This window comes from Pantherophis guttatus, chromosome 2 (genome assembly GCF_059756535.1).
Source record: "Pantherophis guttatus breed Tessera chromosome 2, ASM5975653v1, whole genome shotgun sequence".
Classification (NCBI taxonomy): Eukaryota; Metazoa; Chordata; class Lepidosauria; order Squamata; family Colubridae; genus Pantherophis; species Pantherophis guttatus.
Window position 1 is genome coordinate 117,128,859 of NC_142064.1, and position 21,668 is coordinate 117,150,526.

The following is a 21,668-nucleotide window of genomic DNA, read 5'->3' on the forward strand; positions in this document are numbered from 1 at the left end:
GTCATCCCAGGGTTTCTTTTTGAAGGGGTGCTTTTATTAACTCTGCTGGATCTTTTAAGATTTGATGTGGCCAGGGGTGAAACTGGTTCGGAAGTGTGCACTCCTCGCACACACATCATGTGTGTGCTTAGACCCTCTGTGCATGCGCAGGTCAAAAACAGGTTATTTTCTTGTTAAAACCAGGAAGTAATGACAATCGGGCGAGTGGGTGGAGCCTCACGTTGCCGAATCATGCACCGCTACCGGTTCGGACGAACTGGTCCGAACTGGTAGCATTTCACCCCTGGATGTGGCTCATATATTATTTCCCTTGCCCGCTCAGATTAAAATTCTATTTCAAAGAAAATAAAGTCCTGAACATAAAAACATGCAAACACAAATCCTGCAAATGAAGACAAGATGAATTATGGATAACACTGACTTGTCCACTTGTTTTTCAAGCATCCTTTTAACCTCTCTTAGATCTTTATTCCATTAAGAGGTGCAATGGCTTAACAGCTTCACAAAGAAATATAGGTACAGTTCCTTCCATTCAGGTGGTCCAATCACAAAGGTGTAGCAAAGCAGCAAAAAGAAGGGATTCTCAGGCAGATCTGTGTGTCACCCTACTATGAACTCCCCTCTGCAAGTCTTCATCTCAGCTCTCCCCTAGTAAGAATGAGAGGCGAATGCATAAAAACTATATTATACATACAATTGAGTCCAGATCAAGGTGTTTTATATTAGAACTTGGACATCTAGCATATAGTCTACTCTGAGGGAGTGAGGCTCCCTGGAGTCTCCTGCAGAAGTCCTACACATCCACTGATGCTGCCATGTGAAAATGCCTGAAACAGAATCTGGGACATTTGTTTCTTCAAATTAACCCTTATGTTTCTTAAATAATTGCTGTTCCACTTAGTAATGGTAAGAGAATAGTTGTAGTCAAGATATTGTGAGCTTCTCAACATCCTCTCTCAGGTGGTATAGCAGGCAACTTCTGATTGATCTTAGACTAATATTAGGATATTTGTTGGTGAAATCAGACATCTTCATAGGAAAAATATTTTAATTTGCATTTTAATATACCAGGGCAACAAAAGATACATTGCAATTTGTTATGTGCATTCATCACTGATTTAAAAAAATCTGCACAGGAGACATACTAACATTTTCCATTTTAAAATCAGCAAGTATGCTCTCAATTGTAAGGCATTGTATATATTAGCTTCCCCCCCCACCCCTCTGATACCTTTTAAAAAGGATAATTTTTCATGTCGTCACGTGATGTATCGGGACTTTTTCCCCCTTTGCTAAACCAAGCATGGACGTGGCCGTCACATGACGCATCTGGCCCACGGGCTGTGAGTTTGACAGTCCTGCTCTAATATATACAGAGAAAAATGTTTATATATGATATAACTAATACTTCATTAGCATTACTATTATTATGCCAGTACTTTGGAGGGTAGTTGCTTGCCCTTTTTAATTAAGGAAAATATTTGGTCTTTTGGTTTTATATTTCAAGAATTAAAATATATCACAATGAGAATTATTCTTTTCATCTATTGGCTTATTGCTTGCCACAGGGATCCTCCCATTCCATGATCTTTAATATTTTGGTTGCATAAAGTGCAGGTCTATGAGCTTCATGGTGATGACAAAGCTACCCCAGTTCCTGTCATATCTTTTGTCATAGTGTCAGATTGGACTTGGAGTAAATTGCTTTTCATGATTAGAACAGACAGACACAGAGCTCAGGGGAATGTAAAGTAAGATTCCATACAAATGCCATTTCCCCTAATTTGCAACCTTCTGTCCATCTCTTGCAAGATGGTTGGCATCTCAAGCCTACAGATGGCTAATTGCTGCCCTCGCTATCGTTCTCCTCATCCTGTTCTGTCAGATCGTCTAAGATGAGGTCATCGATGTCCAAACATGCCAAGCTGCCTTGGCTTAGGCAAGTGGCTACTGTGGAACCAGTGCTATCGTGCACTTCGCTGGGACAGATGACTTTTGGCAAGTGATTCTTCATCCGGCTTCGTGGATGAACACATTGGGTTCCAGGAATATGAGGCTCTGCAGGAGAAGAGAAGATCAGATAATAATGGCTGACTGCTACCCCTGTGATGAAACTGGAGATCTATTTGTTGAAATCCGAACCCTAGCTTAACTTGCTTCCCTACCCCCTCCACTTCCACCTTTTCCAGAAAGCAGTAACATCCTTTTCAAGTCCCAGTGCTGACTCAGATAGAGGACACAGAATCCATAACCAGAACAATCCTGTGAGTCCAACAAAATTGCCTACCTGCTGTCATATTTTTGTATTTATCCCCAGAAAGTACTCCATACAGCCCTGCAGAAGGTGCTGTTTGTATTTTTTATAAGATACTAAAACCAGCTAAATAAGGAAAAGTGAAAATCGCATTTTTACTGCCTTTTTGCTGACAATGACCAACATCAATTTTGTATAGCATCCCGGAAGATGACACACATACTGCCTATTGAGCATGGCAGGGATCCTGAAGTTTCAGGGCACGGTCAATCTCACCTGATCGGTTGTAGCAATCTTCTGCAAAGCAAGAATGCTGCTGTCTGCCTCGGGGTCCTGGGGACTTTCGAGGTGGGAGGATATAGCTTGGGAATACAGGTGTATGGCACTGGAAGCAAGGAGATGGTGTCCCCATCTGAGCTGATCCCCTGTATGGGGGAGGCAGAAGTAGGTCCTTTATTTATTTGGTTTATATAGCCACCTATCTGACATATGTGACTCTGGGCAGCTTACAATAAAACTTTATGGCCTGTTCATTCTATCTCCACTCCATGGCCTGGTTTTATTATAATTCATAGCACTGTGTTTTACATCTTTTCCTCAGGCCACTGAACTAAAGAGAAAATATAACTTTTAATGCTTCAAAGAGTGTTGTGAGACTGTACAGATCTGCAACATGCAAATTTTTGCAAAATAAACAAACATCGCCCAGAACAAGGAAGACACAACCTTACAATACCAATGGACAGCATCACATCCATTGCTCCCTGTGTGATAAGAAATATTAGAACTATTAATAAAGGAGAATATTTGTAGCTCAGGATTGAAATGAGGGGTCCTTGGTGCTCTCTGAGCTTGCTTGTTTTCTTGAAGACATTTCATGACCCTAACTAGATAATATCATCAGTGCTGGTGACTGGTAATTAGTGTCTTCATAATATCTTATGACAATTGACAAATATTTTGTTCTATTATTTTGTTTTTCAGCAGCTTACATGGTTACCTAACTCACAGCAACTACCTGTTTTCCCCACAACCACTTTGGGAGCTGGGTTGGGCTGAGACAGAGTGACTGGCCCAAGATCATCCTGCTGGCTTTCAGGCCTAAGGAAGGCCTAGAATTCAGTCTTCTAATTTCTAGGCTAGCACTTTCACCAGACACTCTGATGATCATGATAATGCAAATGGATGCTTCTTAGGTATGGGAGTGTTCTATGTACAGACTGAAGATTCTAAAAAGCGCCATCCCAGGTTCTAGCTTGTTCAGTTAGAAACCACACAGAGCATCCTATTTCTGAGTGGCAAACTGGGATTTTTTAATTCTCCCCAAGGAAAGAAGGCTGCTTTTCCCAAAATTCAGATAGCTCTTCTGTTTTAACCACCAAGGAAAGGTTTGAAGGCCTCCACATCTTGTCATTCAGGATATGTCAGCACACATCATCCTGAAGTATATCAAATGGCCTAATAAAAGATGATCAACTAACATGCTCTCTATTTTTGATTTGCTAGATTTAACAAATATGTGGCTTTCTAAGACTTGGGGATGGTAACTGTACCAGGCCATACAGGATTTGCCTCTCACCTGAAAGTATGGCCACACGATGAACATTTAAATTCTGCTGTGCCCCACATTTTATCATATGGCACTGGATCATAGCGGGCCCCACATCGGTGGCAACGGGACACCTGTGAAAGATTCCAAACAAAGAGCTGAACAAGCTTCCAACTCCCAAAAGAATCTCAATAATAGTAACCATAGCAGAAATTCTGTCAGAGTTGTGCATTGTTGCTGTGACCATTGTGCTAAGGTTGAGTAAACCCAGCAATTTCTTTCCTGGAGTCCTACCACGTTGCAATCTGTTTCATTTGCAAGCTGCAACCAAGGTCCTGTAATTCCAACCCACTTCTCTTCTTGGTGCTTCTGTTTTGGCCTTACCAATGGGAATCATGGATGTTTTCAAGAACTCATAAATACAATCTGGGTTAGTACAAAATGTGGGCTGAGAAACGGGAGAGAAAATTGGCAATCAGTCTTTTTAATGGGGAAAAAATTGTAAGAAAAATGTGTTGGAATGTATATTTCATCCGGTGCAGTGGTGCAGGAAGTAATGGGTGTCACTGCGTTATTTTATTTACCAGCTGAGCTAATTATTTCTGGACTATCAGACTTTCCGTACCTTGCCAAGAATTGTTATCAGAAGCTACTACGCATGTCCATCCACCCACATTCCTTCACACACTTCTTTTTCCTTTGTTCTCCTGCCAGCGAGGTCCGGCTGGACCGGCAGGAGATCTTGCTTGCCAAAATGTAACAATTAATTTTTTCTTAGATAGTGAGGTGTTTTATTTTCTTTATAACAAATAAATGAGTTTTATTAGAAACCTTTCCTTCGCGTTTTCTTTATCAGAATATTGCAACCAGGAATAAGCCACGACCCATCTTCTCTAAACCAGGGTCATTAGTCCCAGAGCCAAACATGGGATTAATAGATGCCCTGACATCTGATAGCACGAGGACGGTTGATTTATGGCTTTTTTCCTTGTTTTGTTATTTCTGATAAGAGCGCATAGGCAATTAGTTTTTAGCTACTGAGGTACGCTAATTATTTTGCTAAAATGCCGAAACAGAAGAAAAAGAGAAAAATGAAGCACAGAGCTTTATCCTCTTTGGAAGAAGAACAGGAGATAGTAACGCCCTCAAGATTCCAGCCCCTTACTACAGCCACACGCCTGGAACAAGAAGCCGTGGGAACAGATATGGAAGGAGATAAGACAGAAGCTGTTTTTGAAGGAGAAGCATTACGACTGAGGTCAGTAACTCCCCCTTCTAATTATGCCAGCTCTCAACCTGTCTTCCCAGAACCTTCTGAATTTGTAACGCTCGATGCAAGGCCAAAGCAAACTGCTGAGCAAAATTACTCCCACGCAGAGAGAGAAACAATTCATTATTCTCCTCGAAGCTCTAAGCTCACCCTGGATGAGCTGGCTATGAAAGCTTTTCGTGACCGTATAAAACTCTATGAACAGCAGCTATCCCAGGCAAAAATGGCTATATCTATGCTTGAGCAAGATAAGGGAGATAACTTAAATTTTTCAAAAAGCGCCATCTTGTCTTCTTGCTCGGAGCCAAAGACACTCCCCCTGGTGGATCCAGTGTCAGGCCAATTAAGACAAAGAGCACTGCATACGTCACATGAAAGTCTCCCTGATCAAGTTACACATGTCTTACATAACCACTCCTACTCTAAAGCATACAATGCCAAGTATGCAAAGCTGCCCGAAGCTAAAGGTGCAGCACCATCTGCTGGCAAAAGTAATTTACTACAAGTAGCTGAAATGCCACAAGTGTTTCCACAGGCCCAAACTCAAACACCCCCTGGCGGTGATGGTGTCCTTTTAGAAGAAACACAGGCACGCTTTATGCAGCAAAGGCAAATGACTGCATCTCCAGCAGGTCATGCCAATATTGCAGATCAAGCACAAATGGCAACTGGAATACAGCAGATTCCAGTGCATCAGCCACAGCAGCTACAAATGCCTGCATATGTGCCCCAGCCACAAGTGCAAATAGGGCCACCTCCTGGCCCACCTCCAATGGCACAACCAAGACCATTTTTAGGTCCACAACAGGCACAGCAAATACCACAGGCATTTCTGCCAGTACAGCCAGCACACCAAGTGCAGGCTCCTCACCAGGCATTTTCTGTCTCTCCACTAACTGGTGAGTCAAAACTAAAAATGTCAGGACATAATTACAAAGCCTGGGTCAGTGAGATTACACTATTGCTTCTTAGAGAAGGCTCTCACTGTATGGTCTTCAATCCTCCTGCTCAACCTTGGACTTATGCAATAAGAGATCTAGAGATAAGAGCTCGCACAACATTATTGATGTCCATGGATACTGAACTGCAGGTCACTTTTCCACCAAATACAACAGCCCGACAAATTTGGGCTGAATTGGAAAATTGCTACAGGCCTATCTCAATTGAATCTTCATGTTTACTCATGTCTGAACTCCACGGTTCGAGATTGAAACCTGGTGAACAAATTGGAGGACATTTGACCAAACTGAAAGGACTGAGAACAGAATTGAGAGAAAGAGGCCATAACATTGAAGATATTCAAATGATCAGCATCATTATTAACTCTTTGAATTATGAATGGAAAGATGCTGTTACAAAAATTAACCAAGTCCCTATTGCTCAACGCACAGTGGACAATGTTTGTAGACTTTTAATTGAAGAAGAGGCATTCATGTTGGCCACGCCACACTTGAGAGGACCACCCGCATCAAGAGCTCCAGCTAGACGCCCCTTCCGAGGAAGGACCTACGCTCCAAGGATGCCAAGATGCAACACCTGCAATCGTGTGGGACATGCCACCAGGGATTGTCCCCAACGAGTTCCAGCTCCCGTCACGTACCAGCCCAGAGGAACAGATCCCAGAGGCAGAGGCAGAGGCGGAAGACAAGGTCGTCGTGGTCCCCGGCGTGATCCACAAACTCCACTCGCCACGTTGGTTTTAACCAATGATCCACAACCTCAACCAGAGTATGACAGACGACTCCTGTGGACTTTGGACAGTGGTGCAGCATTGCATGTTACCTACAGAAAGGAACTTTTTACTGAGATGCACGAGCCTGAACCAGAACTACGTGAACTTTATTCTTTTTCAAATCATCCTTGTCAGGTCAAAGGAAAAGGAACTGTTTATGTTGAAGAGCTCGATGCATTCATTCCTGATGTTTATTACATACCAACAGCAACCAGTAATTTGCTTAGTCAGTGTCACTTGTCTAGAATGTTAAAGTTCCAAGTTCACCACCTTGAAAAAGCAAGTTACATAGTTAAAGATGGAGATATTGTTGCTGAAACCATATTAATTGGTGGTGTTTATTACTTAAAGCCAAAGCCTAAAACACAAACACAGGCAAGTATACAAACTCCAAAAAGGGAACGCACAGGCCCAGAGAGAGATGCTCCAGAGAGAGATCCTGTTGCTACCCCTAAGGCTCCTAAAGCCAACAAAAATAGAATTGGTAAACAGGTTGCTCAGAGCAAGCCTGAGGTTCCGCATAAAAATGTTAATGTTGAGAATTCACTAACAGGTAAACCTTTGCATTCCAGGTGTATCCACAAATGGCATAGAAGATTGGGGCATGCCAGTTTCCGTGTTCTTAGGAAGATGCCGGAGTTCGCAAAAGGTTTGGATCTAAAGGGGTGTAAGGTGTTTTTGGATTGTGCTGTATGCAAAAAGGCCAAATCCAAAGCAGCAGCCATTCCCAAACGCGCTACACGCCTGTCAACACGCATTTTTGATTTGGTTCACATTGACATAGTTGGTCCATTCCCGCCATCATTTGGTGGTAGAAAATATTTTCTAACAATTGTTGATAATTACTCTAGATATGGATATGTATATCCTATGAAAGAAAAATCAGAGACTTTTCAGATCTTTAAAGACTTTGCAACCCTTGTTTCTACCCAACACCAAGTTCGCATCGCCAGAATCCAGAGTGATCGTGGTGCCGAGTTCATGTCTCAGCGTTTCCAGGACTGGATGCGTAAGAATAGAATTATTCATCAGACTTCACCCCCTGACACATCGGCTCACAACGGAGAGGTCCTGCAAACCATGATGTGTTGTCTCCTAGAAGACGCCAATCTTGATATGATATACTGGGGTGAAGCTATCAAGTACGCAAATTACATTGTTAACCGTACTTGGAGCAGTGTAACAAATCAGACTCCTTTCTTCATGTTGTATGGCTACAAGCCTGATCTTAAAAACATCCATATTTTTGGTTCATATGCTATGGTGAACATTCCCTTAGCTCAAAGAAGAAAAGGAAGTCCAGCAGCAAAGAGACTGAGATTTATGGGTATTGATGATAACTCAAAATGGAGCAAATTTATTGACTCTAAACATGTAATTGTGATTTCCCAATCTGCTAATTTTGAAGAAGATATTGACTGGTCCAGGATTCATTCCAATGATCCTGGAGTTTACTTTCCCAGAGATGATACTGCTGATGCCACGCAGATTGATGATCAAGATTCCACTGATTCTTCTCAACCCAATGTTCCGTCTTCGCAAGCCGCGGATGCTGACGCTAGCGACGAAAGTGAGGACGAGGACGAAGCAGAAGAAGACTGGACAGTTGTTCCGAGACGTTCCAAGAGGGTCACAAAAGGAATCCCTCCACAACGATATTCTTGGCAACTGACAAAAGCACCCTTGCCTTTGATTTGCAATGTTACACTTCCACCTGATAATTTCACACAAATCAAGCAGCTCCCTGATTCAGAGCAAGACAAATGGTTTGAAGCAATGCAGGTTGAAATGGACAGTCTAAAGAAACTTAAAGTATTTACACCTGCAAAACCTCCAGCAAACAAAAAGGTCATTGGCACTCGATGGGTCTATAGAATCAAAAAGAAACCAAATGGTGAGTCACTGTACAAGGCCAGACTTGTAGCTCAGGGTTTCGCTCAACGTTATCCTGAGGACTACACAAATACTTACTCACCGACAGTCAGAACTGAGAGTGTAAAAATTGCTTTAGCAACTGCAACTATCCTTGGTTTAGAAGTTTTCCAGTTTGATGTTGACACGGCTTATCTACATGCAGACCTAGATGAAGAGATCTACGTGAGAAGTCCTCCAGGATTCCGACAGCAAGAAGGGGATACCTGGTTCCTAAACAAAAGTCTCTATGGTCTGAAACAATCTGGTTTAATGTGGTATTTATGTCTTACTGACAAACTAAATTCAATGGGCTTTATTAAGTCCGAAACTGATGAGTGCGTGTTCACAAAAAGATCTAACAATGCATATGAGATAGTTCTTGTTTATGTTGATGATATTGTTTATATTGGTCCAAATAAGCAAATGAGTGAAATTTTTGCCAAAGCTTTGCAGAGATACTTCACATTGAAATCATTAGGTCATATTAGCACTTATTTAGGTGTTCAGATTGAAAAAACACAGAAGGGGTTTAGTCTTTCACAAGAAGATAAAATTGAACAAGTTTTGCACCATTGCAACATGAAGGATGCTAACACAACAAAGACACCCATGCAAACAGATTTTCACAACTTGACACAAGAAGAAAGTCCTGAGTTCGAGGATCAAACACTTTATCGTTCAGTCATTGGGTCACTATTGTACATTAGTAGTTGGACCAGACCCGACATTGCACTTAGTGTTAATCTCTTATCACGACACGTAGGTAAGGCAAAACAGTTTCATTGGACATGTATTAAGAAATTATTGAGATACCTAAAATACACTAAACATTTGAAATTATTGTTAGAACCAACACATACTGATTATGCAGAATTATGTTGTTATGCAGATTCTGATTGGGCAAGTGATAAGAAATCACGTAAAAGTACTTCAGGTTATATGATGTTCTTAAATGGATGTCCTGTTTATTGGCAAGTACGTAAACAGAATTTTGTTTCTTGTTCATCTACTGAAGCTGAATATGCTTGTGTTTCAGATGCATGTAATTCTCTAACTTGGTTTGATGCTTTAGTCACAGATATCTGGACACACCCGATCCGACCGATTACCGTGATGGAAGACAATGAATCGGTGGTTTATATTTCTGAATCTCATTTCACAGGTTCTAGGTCCAGACACATTGACATCCGTTATCAAAACATAAAACATTTAGTGAAAAAAGGTTTTGTCAAAATGCAATATGTATCTACACATGATCAGATTGCTGATATGCTCAACAAACCACTTCCAGCAGCTCAACACGAGTATCTGCGTAAGAAGATGTGCCTTATTTGATGATGTACTGATATTCGCTCAACTGGCAAAGAAGGGGAATGTCACTGCGTTATTTTATTTACCAGCTGAGCTAATTATTTCTGGACTATCAGACTTTCCGTACCTTGCCAAGAATTGTTATCAGAAGCTACTACGCATGTCCATCCACCCACATTCCTTCACACACTTCTTTTTCCTTTGTTCTCCTGCCAGCGAGGTCCGGCTGGACCGGCAGGAGATCTTGCTTGCCAAAATGTAACAATTAATTTTTTCTTAGATAGTGAGGTGTTTTATTTTCTTTATAACAAATAAATGAGTTTTATTAGAAACCTTTCCTTCGCGTTTTCTTTATCAGAATATTGCAACCAGGAATAAGCCACGACCCATCTTCTCTAAACCAGGGTCATTAGTCCCAGAGCCAAACATGGGATTAATAGATGCCCTGACAATGGGAAAAAGCTTGTTTCTTGAGGTTGCAAGCTCCAAATGTTGGGTTAGGAGTCAGTGCCACACGACTGATGGGATCTATCCAGAAGCAGATGCAGCGTATATATTCAGTCAATGACCAGTAATAATATAGATCACATACAACACATCAGATCAAAATGAATAAGGTAAAATACCAACATGGCAGAAAGTCTCTATACTAAAATGCAACCTAAACTACTATAGTGATACAGAACAATAAACCATCAAATATAATCTAAAATAATAGTTTGTAAAGTAAATACACATTACTTCAAATGAAAGTATGTGAAGTGATTACTGTCAGAGTTTCTTGCAAAAATCAAATCCAGAAGCACACACAGATAAACTGATTCAGCAGGATTCATTAACTTCTTTATATACACAATAATACATGAAGTAAGTTTTCAATACCAACAGCAGTTTCAGTTTCATTTCAGCTCAGATCAGCAGACAGCTTGCACACACACTGCTTAGTTTCAGTTTCTCTTTCTCTGCACAGAATCAGAAGCTGCAGACTAAGACACGCCCTGGCTCCAGTCTGTCTCAGCTCCCAATTGGCTGATTTAGTTGCTATGTCTATTCATTGGCTGACCTTGTTACCATATCTTCCCAGTCATGAATATTCTGACACTCCTCCCTTCATGACTGGAGTAGACATAAAATCAAATTACCTTAATATTCTTCAGATACCTGTATTTGAAGACCCACATTCTCATTTCTCTTCAAATACCTGAGAACCTTTTTACTATGATACATCCTTTGCAATGAAACAAAGATCACCCACAAATGTTAATAGTTTACAATCCCCATCTTGTAACTTTCCAGTGTATGTGCAACCATCAGCCTTGCAACTCTTGAACCTAAGACCTTTCAATGCAATATCTAGACAGATATTCCAATTCCTGACTGACTGCTTCAATCCATAAATGGCCTTGTTCAATTTATACACCGTGTTAGGCCTTTTACTTTCATACCCTGGTGCTTGAACTATGTAAATTTCTTCCTCTAATTCTGCATTGAGGAATGCAGTGGTTATGTCAAAATGCCAAATTTTATGGCCATGTGCCACTGCCAATGCTAGTGCTAGCCTTATGCTTTCACTCTTTACAGTTAGCGCGAATACCTCATCACAGTGCACATTTTTCAACTGTGAAATACCTTGTGCCACTAACCTTGCTTTATACTGGATCTCATCATTGGGCAGCACTTTCTTCTTGTATACCCACTTGCATCTTACAGCTTTGCTGTATAGATGTGAACACTTTATGTTCATCCGTGGATTTCATTTCTTTGTCCATGGCTTCTTTCCACTTTACTTGTTCAATTCTAGGCAATACCAACACTTCCTTATAGTTTCTTGGCTCATACCATACATTACACACTTTAACCTTACTAGCAGAATACATGTCAGGTGGAATCCCCTTGTTCCATCGCTCTGACCTGTGTGCCATTGACTGCTCCTGTGCTTCAACCCTCTCTTGCTTCATAACTTTTTCAGCTTCTCCTCCCTGAACGCTGACACCATCACTAAGTGAGTTACTGTCACTAAATGGATCACCGTCACTAAGTGAATCATTCCAAAAATTTGCATAAATTCTGCTCCAATTTTGCTCTGCAAAGCTAGCAGACCGTGAAATTGCTATTCTTTTGCTCCCATCGCTAAAACGATAGCTTTTAGAGCCTGGCTCATAGCCCATAAACCTGAGCTTTCCAGCCTTTGGTTGTCCCTTTCTTCTAACTGCTTTTGGAATATGCACCCACGCATTGGGGCGCTCCCATGTGACACCTCTCCTGCGTGAGCTGCATTGGCTTCCAGTGGTCTTCTGGGTGTGCTTCAAGGTGTTGGTCACCATCTTTAAAGCGCTCCATGGCATAGGACCTGGGTATTTGCGGGACCGCCTTCTGCCGCCAATAGCCTCCCACCGACCAGTACGCTCCCACAGAGAGGGACTCCTCAGGGTGCCGTCAGCCAGGCAATGTCAGCTGGCGACCCCCAGGGGGAGGGCCTTCTCTGTGGCAGCTCCTGCCCTCTGGAACGATTTACCCCCAGAGATACGAAGGATATCGGATCTCCGGGTCTTTCGCTGTGCCCTAAAAACTTTTCCATCAAGCAGGGCTGGCGTGGAAAACCCCCCCCCCCTCTTTTTCTAGATTTTTTAGTTTTTTAAATTGTCAATGGGTTTTAGTTTGAATGTTTTAAATTTTGGGGCCAAAGTCATGAAATTCTTTTAAAACTTTTAAATTTTGTATTGGTATGTGTTTTAGTTTTGGCTGTGCACTGCCCTGAGTCCACTAGGAGAAGGGCGGTATATAAATAAATAAATAAATAAATAAATAAATAAATAAATAAATAAATTCCAAAAACTCTTAAATGTGCCAGAGATGGCTTCCTCCCAAATAGCATTGAATATGGAGTATCATTAATGGATGAACTCCACGGCCTATTAATTAAATAACTAGCAGTCAACCTGGTTTCACCCCAAAATGACCTGCTCAGACCAGAGTCCTCCAGCAGTGAGTCCTTCATGGTTTGTAAGACTCCATTTTGCCTCTCAACAACACCATTCTCAGCTGCTGTGTACGGATTTGTGCATCTGTGTTTTATACCTAACTGTCCCAACCATCGTTGAAAACTTGTTGACATGAATTCTGAACCTCTGTCAGTCTACAGCTGCCATACCTGTTCTTTATATCTCCTTTCCCCAAAGCTTACCCATTGCTTAAATCTCTGTGGCCCCTCTATTTTACTCTGTAGTAAATAAGGAGCCTGAGTGGCGTAGGAGGCTAATGCCTCCTAAGGCATCATTTAACATCCAGCTGCCTGCAATTACTGCGAGTTCAATTCTCACCAGGCTCAAGGTCGACTCAGCCTTCCATCCTTTCTAAGGTGGGTAAATTGAGGACCCAGTTTGTGGGGGCAATAAGCTGACTTTGTATAAATATACAAAAGTATGAAGGCTATTGCTTAATGCATTGTAAGCCGCCCTGAGTCTCCGGAGAAGGGCGGCATATAAATCAAATTTAAAAAAAAATAGCATAACCCAAACCTGCTGTAGTCATCTGACCAGCACATACTTTGATCCTCCCAAACTGGCTTGCATTGGCCCAACCAAATCTGCATGCACCAGCTCTAGAGCTCTTGTTGTCTGCCTTGTGCTATACTTGCTTACTGGGAATGCTTTGGACTTTGATGATTTGCATACTGCACAGTCCAAATATGCCTTACATCCCTTTAAATTCAACCCTTCTGCAAATTGTTGCATTTGTTGCAAAACTCTGAAGCTAGCATGGCCAAGCTTCCTGTGCAAGAGATGAACACATGAATCGTGTTTTGGTACATTTCCAAATGTTTCTGCACATTTGTCCCTGCAACACATAAAAAGTATCCTCTTTTATGCCCTGTGCATATACATTCCCATTTCTCTTTATGAGACACCTTCCATGTACAAATGTGGTCTCAAATCCTTGCTTGTCTAAATTAGAAACACATAGCAAATTATGCTCCATTTCAGGCACACATAATACAGCATTAACCCTTGTTTCCAAATATGGAATTTGCACACTGCCTCTTCCAATGACCTTAGCCTTCTGGCCATTTGCCAAGGCTACTGCATTTCCAGCAGCTGAATCTAACCTGTAAAACAATTTAGAATTGTTAACAATTGTTTGACTTCCCCCACTGTCAATCAACCATTTGTCTCTGTTATTGCAACGGCTAACTTTTGCAACAGCAATCTGTACATCTTGCAATTTTCCTTGCAAACAGTTCCTGTCTTGCAAATAATGTTTTCTTTGCAAACAGATTTTTCTTTGCAGTCTCTCTTTAAATGTGTAGTTTCACCACAAATGAAGCACATCCATTGTTGCTGTTTTTTCTGCTTGCAAAGTCTTCGCTGGGCTGCAATCTGACATCTTCTGTTGCTACTTATCTCTTTACAGACATCTTGCCTGTTGCTAGGCTCCTTGGAGACAGCCAATCTATGGAATTTTCCATTCTGCTCCTTAGGCCCCACCTCAGGGATTCCTCCTCATTGCTCTTTCCATAATGATGTTTGTTCTCCTCAGCAATCAAACAAGGTTTTAAAGCCTCCAAACTCAACTCCTACTCTGGTTTGCACTCAAACATTGCAGAAACAATGTCCCACGTTTCATCCAAGCTGTTTAACACTAGCAATACCTTCTGAGACTCAGGAAACTGCAATCCACGCTGTTCTAATTCCACAAACAAAGTTTGCATTTGTACAAAATGCTGTTCCACAGGTTCTCCTGGTTGCAAACTGGCTCTGTATAATTTTCTTGATAACTGAACAATATTGCATGCTGATACACTCACATGCACATTTCTTAATTTCAGCCAGACCTCCTTTGCACTCTTTTAATCAGTCACATTCAAAAACTATTCATCTTCCAAACTCAAGATGAGATAAGCCATTGTTTTATCATGATGCCTCTACTCTGCAGCAGCAAACACCTGTGGTGGATTTACAATGATATCCCAGAACTCCTTAGCCTTCAGGAAACATTCCATCTTTGCAGCCCAAACAATATAGTTCTTCTGTCCCAAACGAGGCAGAGAGCTCTCCTTAAATTCAACAGCAGCCATTCTGCAAGCTTTATCTGCCTTGTTCTCAGCTTAATTACAATTCAGTCTTCTGTGCGCTCTGGGCCCATAACCTGTCAGTGTTTCTTGCAAAAATCAAATCCAGAAGCACACACAGATAAACTGATTCAACAGGATTCATTAACTTCTTTATATACACAATAATACATGAAGTAAGTTTTCAATACCAACAGCAGATTCACAGTTTCATTTCAGCTCTGATGAGCAGACAGCATACACACACACTGCTTAGTTTCAGTTTCTCTTTCTCTGCACAGAATCAGAACCTGCAGACTAAGACACGTCCTGGCTCCAGTCTGTCTCAGCTCCCAATTGGTTGTTTTAGTTGCTATGCTTATTCATTGGCTGACCTTGTTACCATGTCTTCCCAGTCATGAATATTCTGACAATTGGAAGTAGTCTTTGAGTTACAACAGCAACTGGGACTGGGAACTGTAATCTATGAGTGATCCAATTGTAAAGCACGTGATCACATCACTTAGAGTAAGCAATTCTAGCAGGCAAGGGTGCCATCATTAAATGAGGACCGTAAGCTTACAAGTCATTGTAAATCTCCCTCATTTAGCATTGTCATAATTCCGAGGAGTTGCTGACCAAATAGTCATAACCCAAGGACTACCTGTATAAATCTGCATATTATGATTTCAATTTAGAAATAAGGCTTTTAAGTCATTATTTTCATAATTTTTATTACACCCATGAAAAATTTGGCAGCTGTGTAGATTATGGTGGGTTTCATGTCTCATAAAAGAAGGGAGGAAATGATCAAATTAGATGCGACAATAACAGACACAACTCAAATACTGAATCCCTACAGGAAAATGCAGCTTTGGAGTAAACCCTAGGATGGGTTCACCTCAACTAGTCCTTGGAATGACTATGAGATAAAGAATGAAAGACAGGAAAAGCTCACACAAACATGCCCAAGTTAGTTATGCTACAGTTTTCCATCCCAAAGAAATTGTAGCAAGGGTGGATAATTCATGGTCCTCAGGCAACCCCCAACCACATTTTTCTAGCTCCTAGACGTTCTCTGGAAGACACACTGCTGATCTTTGACAGGAAATTGCTGATTTTCAGTATCAGTAAGGAAAGTATCCTTGTAAATATTTCTGTTGCAAAAATTTGTTCCAATTCCTTTTAAAATGAGAATGACAGGTGAACATACTAATCTCTATGCTTCATATGAATTTAGCGGAGGACTGTTTTATCACAAACTTACATGGTCTTTTTCTTTTCAATTTAGGCAAGAGTAGAAAACAGCAAGGAAGACAGTAAGGCCACGAGAACAGTATAGTCAGAAGTCAGCTTTCTTGGACCACCTTCCTTTGAAGGCTAAGCAATCATTATGTATCTTTTCTTTTATGTACACAGAGAGCGTATGCACCAAGACAAATTCCTTGTGTGTCCAATCACACTTGGCCAATAAAGAATTCTATTCTATTTATCAGATAGGATTGTGCATTAAGGCCACCACACCGACCTGTTTTCTCTCTGGCACCCGACGCCACCACATCTGGTCACAGGGTTGGCAGGAAAACTGGCGAGTAGCTGGAGGGATGCGATTGTTTTGAGCATTATTGAACATCTGTAAATTTTCCTTTGTCAAGGGCATCAGCTGTTTAGCAACCTCCTAAGGAAAACACAAAGGAAAGACATGGAAGTGATCCCAAGTGCTCTAAAATATTAAACATCCAAGTATTTTCTCCATAGATTAAATTAATGTGCTTCATCAACTAGGAGGGGAAAGGAAGGGAAAGGTTTTGGATATGCATATGGAAGTTCTGACTGATTCTGTGGAGAAATGTACTATGGATTAGTAAGGAAGGAAGCTATTTAAATAGAGCTTCCAACATATTTCTAAATATGTTTTATTTTGCAATTTGATGGAACATCAATAAATATTTCTTTATTTCACCATTAAATATCTAAAATATTTAATGTGTCATGAAGGGATGAAGAATTGACTGTTCCAACTCTTAGGTAGCTTTCCTATTTTAATTCTTTCAATGTTCTGATATTTGGCCAGGCATTGGAGTTATTCTCCAGAGAGTAATGATCATACACATACAGGAGCCTAGTAGGCCTAATTTCTGAGATCTATTGCCAAGGAAAGCACTAATGGGAACAAAATTCTCTCAGGTTGGGTTGGGGAATAATAGGGCTGATGTCAGAATTGCCACCCTGGTGCACCAGCCATGCTTTGCCAGCTGCCAGTCTGCCATACATACTGGGAGGAGAGAACTGCGGGGAAGTATAAGGGGATGGGGGGGGGGGGGAGAGCTGGCATAAGGGCATTGAAACTACTTATGCCATCCTGTGAGAGCTACCTGCCATTCCAAGGTCACATTATGGAATGCAGCACCATCTAGCCTGTTAAGCCAGGACTGTTACAAAAACAATTTGTTTTAATGTAATTGGCACTTAGAGATAACCAAGGGGGAAGGTAGGAACAAGAGAAAAGTCAACTAGATGCTTTGGGTGAGAAAACTCAGATCTGGCTTTGCTACATTGTAACCACTTGGCTTTAGTAAAGTGTACTTTCATTAATAATGGAGTCTAGAGTCTTTCTTTTCTAATTGGCCAAGTTGGAATGGCTGACATTAAGCCAGATCTGTGACTATGTCCTTACCTGAGAAGGAGTCAGAAGTGTTGGAGGACATTGGGGCAAAGGAAGAACCCGAAACCCTGACATCCCAGGCAGGGAGCCTGGTGTGGCCAGCTTGAGTTTGATGTCTGATTGAAGATAGCAGGAGGGAGACCAATGCCCCTGCCCATGATACTGGAGCACCAGTAGGAGGGTTCACTGGGAGGGGCACTGGTTGTGGGAAGTCGGAAGGATGGAGGAACCAGAAGAACCCCCTCTGGTGTTCAACGTTTGTGAGGCACCCAGGGTCAAACTCGCCGGCCTCCAGATTGGTCTGAAACTGTTGAAAGAGGACACCAGCCGCGGCGTTCAACTAAGCACTCAACTATCTGACAGGAGATTCCAGGAGTTTGGGATATGCGACCAGCCCCTTCCTGGTGGAAGAAGCCCTAGCTGCCAGCCTGTGGCAGTGCTACCAGATCCAGCAGCCTCAGTACTGGCTATTATGGCGGCACTGGCCATCCAATCAGCACCCTCTGCTGCACCATCTCCAACTGCTACTCTGCCCCATCCTCACCCCCAGCACCAGTCATCCTCCCGGGTTGGGGCAAACTCCAACCATCCCCCTTGGGGATGAAGTATGATGGAAGCCTGAAACAACTGGGCTACTTTTTGGGCCAGGTCTGGCATTACATCTATCTATCAATCAATCAGAATAGAGCTGGAAGGGACCTTGGAGGTTTCTAGTCCAACCCCCCTCCCCCGTTCAAGCAGGAGACCCTATACTATTTCAGACAAGTGGCTGTCAGTCTTTTCTTAAAAACCTCCAATGATGAAGCACCCACAACTTCTGAAGGCAAGCTGTTGCACTGGTTAACTGTCCTCACTATTAGGAAGTTTCTCCTTAATTTCAGGTTGCTTCTCTCCTTGATTAGTTTCCATCCATTGTTTTTTGTCCTGCCTTTTGTCCTAATTTGGAAAATAAATTGACCCCCTTCTCTTTGTGGCAGCCCCTCAAATACTGGAATACTGCTATCATGTCACCGCTATTCCTTCTTTTCTCTAGATTAACCAAACCCAAATACTGCAACCGTTCTTCACGTTTTAGTCTCCAGGCCTTTAATCATCTTAGTTGCTCTTCTTTGCACTTCTTCCAAAGTCTCAACATCTTTTTTGTAATGTGGTGACCAAAATTGGATGTAGTATTCCAGGTATGGATTTACTAAAGCTTTATAAAGCGGTACTAATACTTTACATGATTTTAATTCTATGTCTCTGTTTATATAAGCAAGAATCATATTAGCTTTTTTGGCTGCTGACCCACACTGCTGGCTCATATTTAAGTAATCGTGCACTAGGACTCCCTCTCACAGTTGCTGTTTTTGAGCTACTTTTGCCCAATCTGTACTTGTACCTTTGGTTTTTCCTGCCTAAGTGTAAAACCTTGTGTCAACCCTGAAGCTGGCCTGACCAAAGCCATTTTGTCTGCTTCAGTGTTACCACACTGGAGCAGAGGGTCAGGGAAGGAGGATTTGAGATAGAGGTATTTTTGTCACCCAAATCAAAATAATCAGACAGAGAAAACAGCCCATCACTGCCTACATCCAGGAGTTCCGAAGCCTGGCACCAGTCAATCCTGATGGATTATTTCTGAGAGGAGCTGAACAGGGAATTATGCTACACTTGGGGAGTACTGAAAAATCTGTTCCATCATATTCTAGCATTTCTATTCTCACCTTAATTTTCTTATCATCCTTGCCCTTTGCGTCCTGCAAAAAAATATATATATATTAAAAGCTAGACATTTGTTAAACTTCATACATAGCAGTGTTAAATTGTATCTTTGGAAACAATTGATAAGGCTGCTCTATGGCTTCTACAGTGTAGACCCCTGGGTGTTCTTTCCCATTCCACTTTCTTTTTTTAATACATAGGCCACAGAGAGATGTAGTTACTTATTCTTTAATTTTCCAATAATGCCTGTGTATTCTATGGGCTTCAGAGGCACACCTGGAAATAATGATGCTGAGAGACTAATGATTTGCTTTTCGATATCTTAGGTTTCCATTTCATTTCTTTTTCAAATTAAAAAAAAACTTAGAAGCAGGTGGAAAATGTTAAGTAAATTGCTTCTGAGCACAGGGCTTACATTGCACACCTATGATTTAAGAGCTACTTATCAACAATTGATAAATTCTTCATGCCAAATGATTAAACTGCTAACCAGTCTATTAACTGTTAAAAGGGATTGACAAAAAAAGACATTTTAGATTTGCCTAAAAAAAATTAACTGAGATTTTTCTCTCCTTAAAACTTCAAACTGACAGTTCAGCTTCTCAGAGAACCTGATCTAAATAAAATAGAAAAAAAAATGTTACCAAAGTAATCTTCACAATTGTAGCTGCCCTATTCTTCTCCCTTAATCACCTGTTTATTCTGCTCCTCTTCTTTCTTCAGTTTATTCACTACTTTCTAAAAACACAGAGAAAAGTTAAAGTGAAAAAGTAGACAGTAGAAATATAGACAACTATAAAATTACTACCATACAACAAAGAACAGTTTCCAAGTCACAAAAACATATTGTCAGGGAAATTAGAATGGCAAATAATTGAATGAATAAGCCAAACCTAGAATGTTACATCTGGAAACTACAATTGATAGATGGATAGAGTAGCTTAGATATAATGGCAGAATATGAAGCTGGTGAAGGTTTAACAGTAAAAGAATGGCTAACTAAATTGTAGGTATGTGCTTTGAAATCTAGAAGAACTTGATTTTCAAGAACTTGAAAAAGTAAAGTAATGCTGTGTCAGAGTTTGTTGCAGCACACACAGACACAATTAAATGAACTTCAGCAGGATTCAAATTACATAAGAAACTTCTTTATAACATATGAGACATATACACTGCTCAAAAAAATAAAGGGAACACAAGCAGAAGACATCCGAGATCTGAATGAATGAAATAGCCTTATTAAATACTTCGTTCGTTACATACAGTAGTTTTGTGTTCCCTTTAGTTGTTTGAACAGTGTATAAACTACTGTATGTAAAGAACAAGTATTTAATAAGGCTATTTCATTCATTCAGATCTCGGATGTCTTCTGCTTGTGTTCCCTTTATTTTTTTTGAGCAGTATATATAATACCAAGAGCAGTTCTCAGAAGCATAATCACAGAAGCATAGTTAACAGAAGGAAGGACAATAATAGGAGCACACAACTTGTATTTATACATATCAGTTAACCTAAGCCACGCCCAGGCTCCAAACTGTTTCAGCTCCCAAACAGCCCTCATTGGCTGACTTAGTTGCTATGCCTATACATTGGCTGACCTTGTTACCATGTCCTATCCCAGTCCTGAACTCTCATACACACTGACATGCTGTATAGAATTCATTTCTATTTCCACTTTTATATTACAGTTTTATGCATGGAATTGTGCTACATCCAAAATTCAGATTTTAGAATTTATATCTTGACATATTGTCTAGATATAATTTACAATATTGTCTTAATACATTAAATATCACCTATAGCTTCTCTCTTACTCTTTGGTTTTAATGATTTGAGCTATGTTAATCAGGTACCTGCAAAATTTAATAGATAAATAGTTTGATTAGAAAATGGTATAAAATACCTTAAGTATTAAAAACTTTTAATGATGCATTAGCATATATTACCAGTATAGTCATACCATATTTCACATTGGTTGGTTATCAACTCATATTTACCCTTTAGTTTTTTATATGTATTACATATTTTTATATTCTTTTAAATTTGTGTACTCGAATTTATATCATCATTATCCCTTAACTATTTTATAAATACCCTGTTTCCCCTAAAATAAGACATCCCCTGATAATAAGCCAATCGGGCTTTTGAGCGCATGGCAATAAGGCCAAGCGCTTATTTCAGGGTTCAAAAAAATATAAGACAGGGTCTTATTTTCGGGGAAACAC

General features: G+C 40.8%; 1 protein-coding gene across 1 annotated transcript in view; it reads right to left on the reverse strand.

Moving 5' to 3' along the window:
* Positions 1–1,043: 1,043 nt before the first annotated feature.
* The window catches only part of SHFL (shiftless antiviral inhibitor of ribosomal frameshifting), a 37,313-nt gene continuing 16,688 nt past the window's right edge, over positions 1,044–21,668 (reverse strand). Inside the window, exons 4-9 of the mRNA XM_034434303.3 lie at positions 20,137–20,181; positions 19,446–19,478; positions 16,606–16,755; positions 3,834–3,937; positions 2,531–2,679; positions 1,044–2,058 (exon numbers count right to left, since the gene is read on the reverse strand). Of these exons, the coding sequence (XP_034290194.2) occupies positions 1,841–2,058; positions 2,531–2,679; positions 3,834–3,937; positions 16,606–16,755; positions 19,446–19,478; positions 20,137–20,181 (699 nt within the window). The 3' untranslated portion in view covers positions 1,044–1,840. The remainder of the gene's footprint in view (positions 2,059–2,530; positions 2,680–3,833; positions 3,938–16,605; positions 16,756–19,445; positions 19,479–20,136; positions 20,182–21,668) is intronic.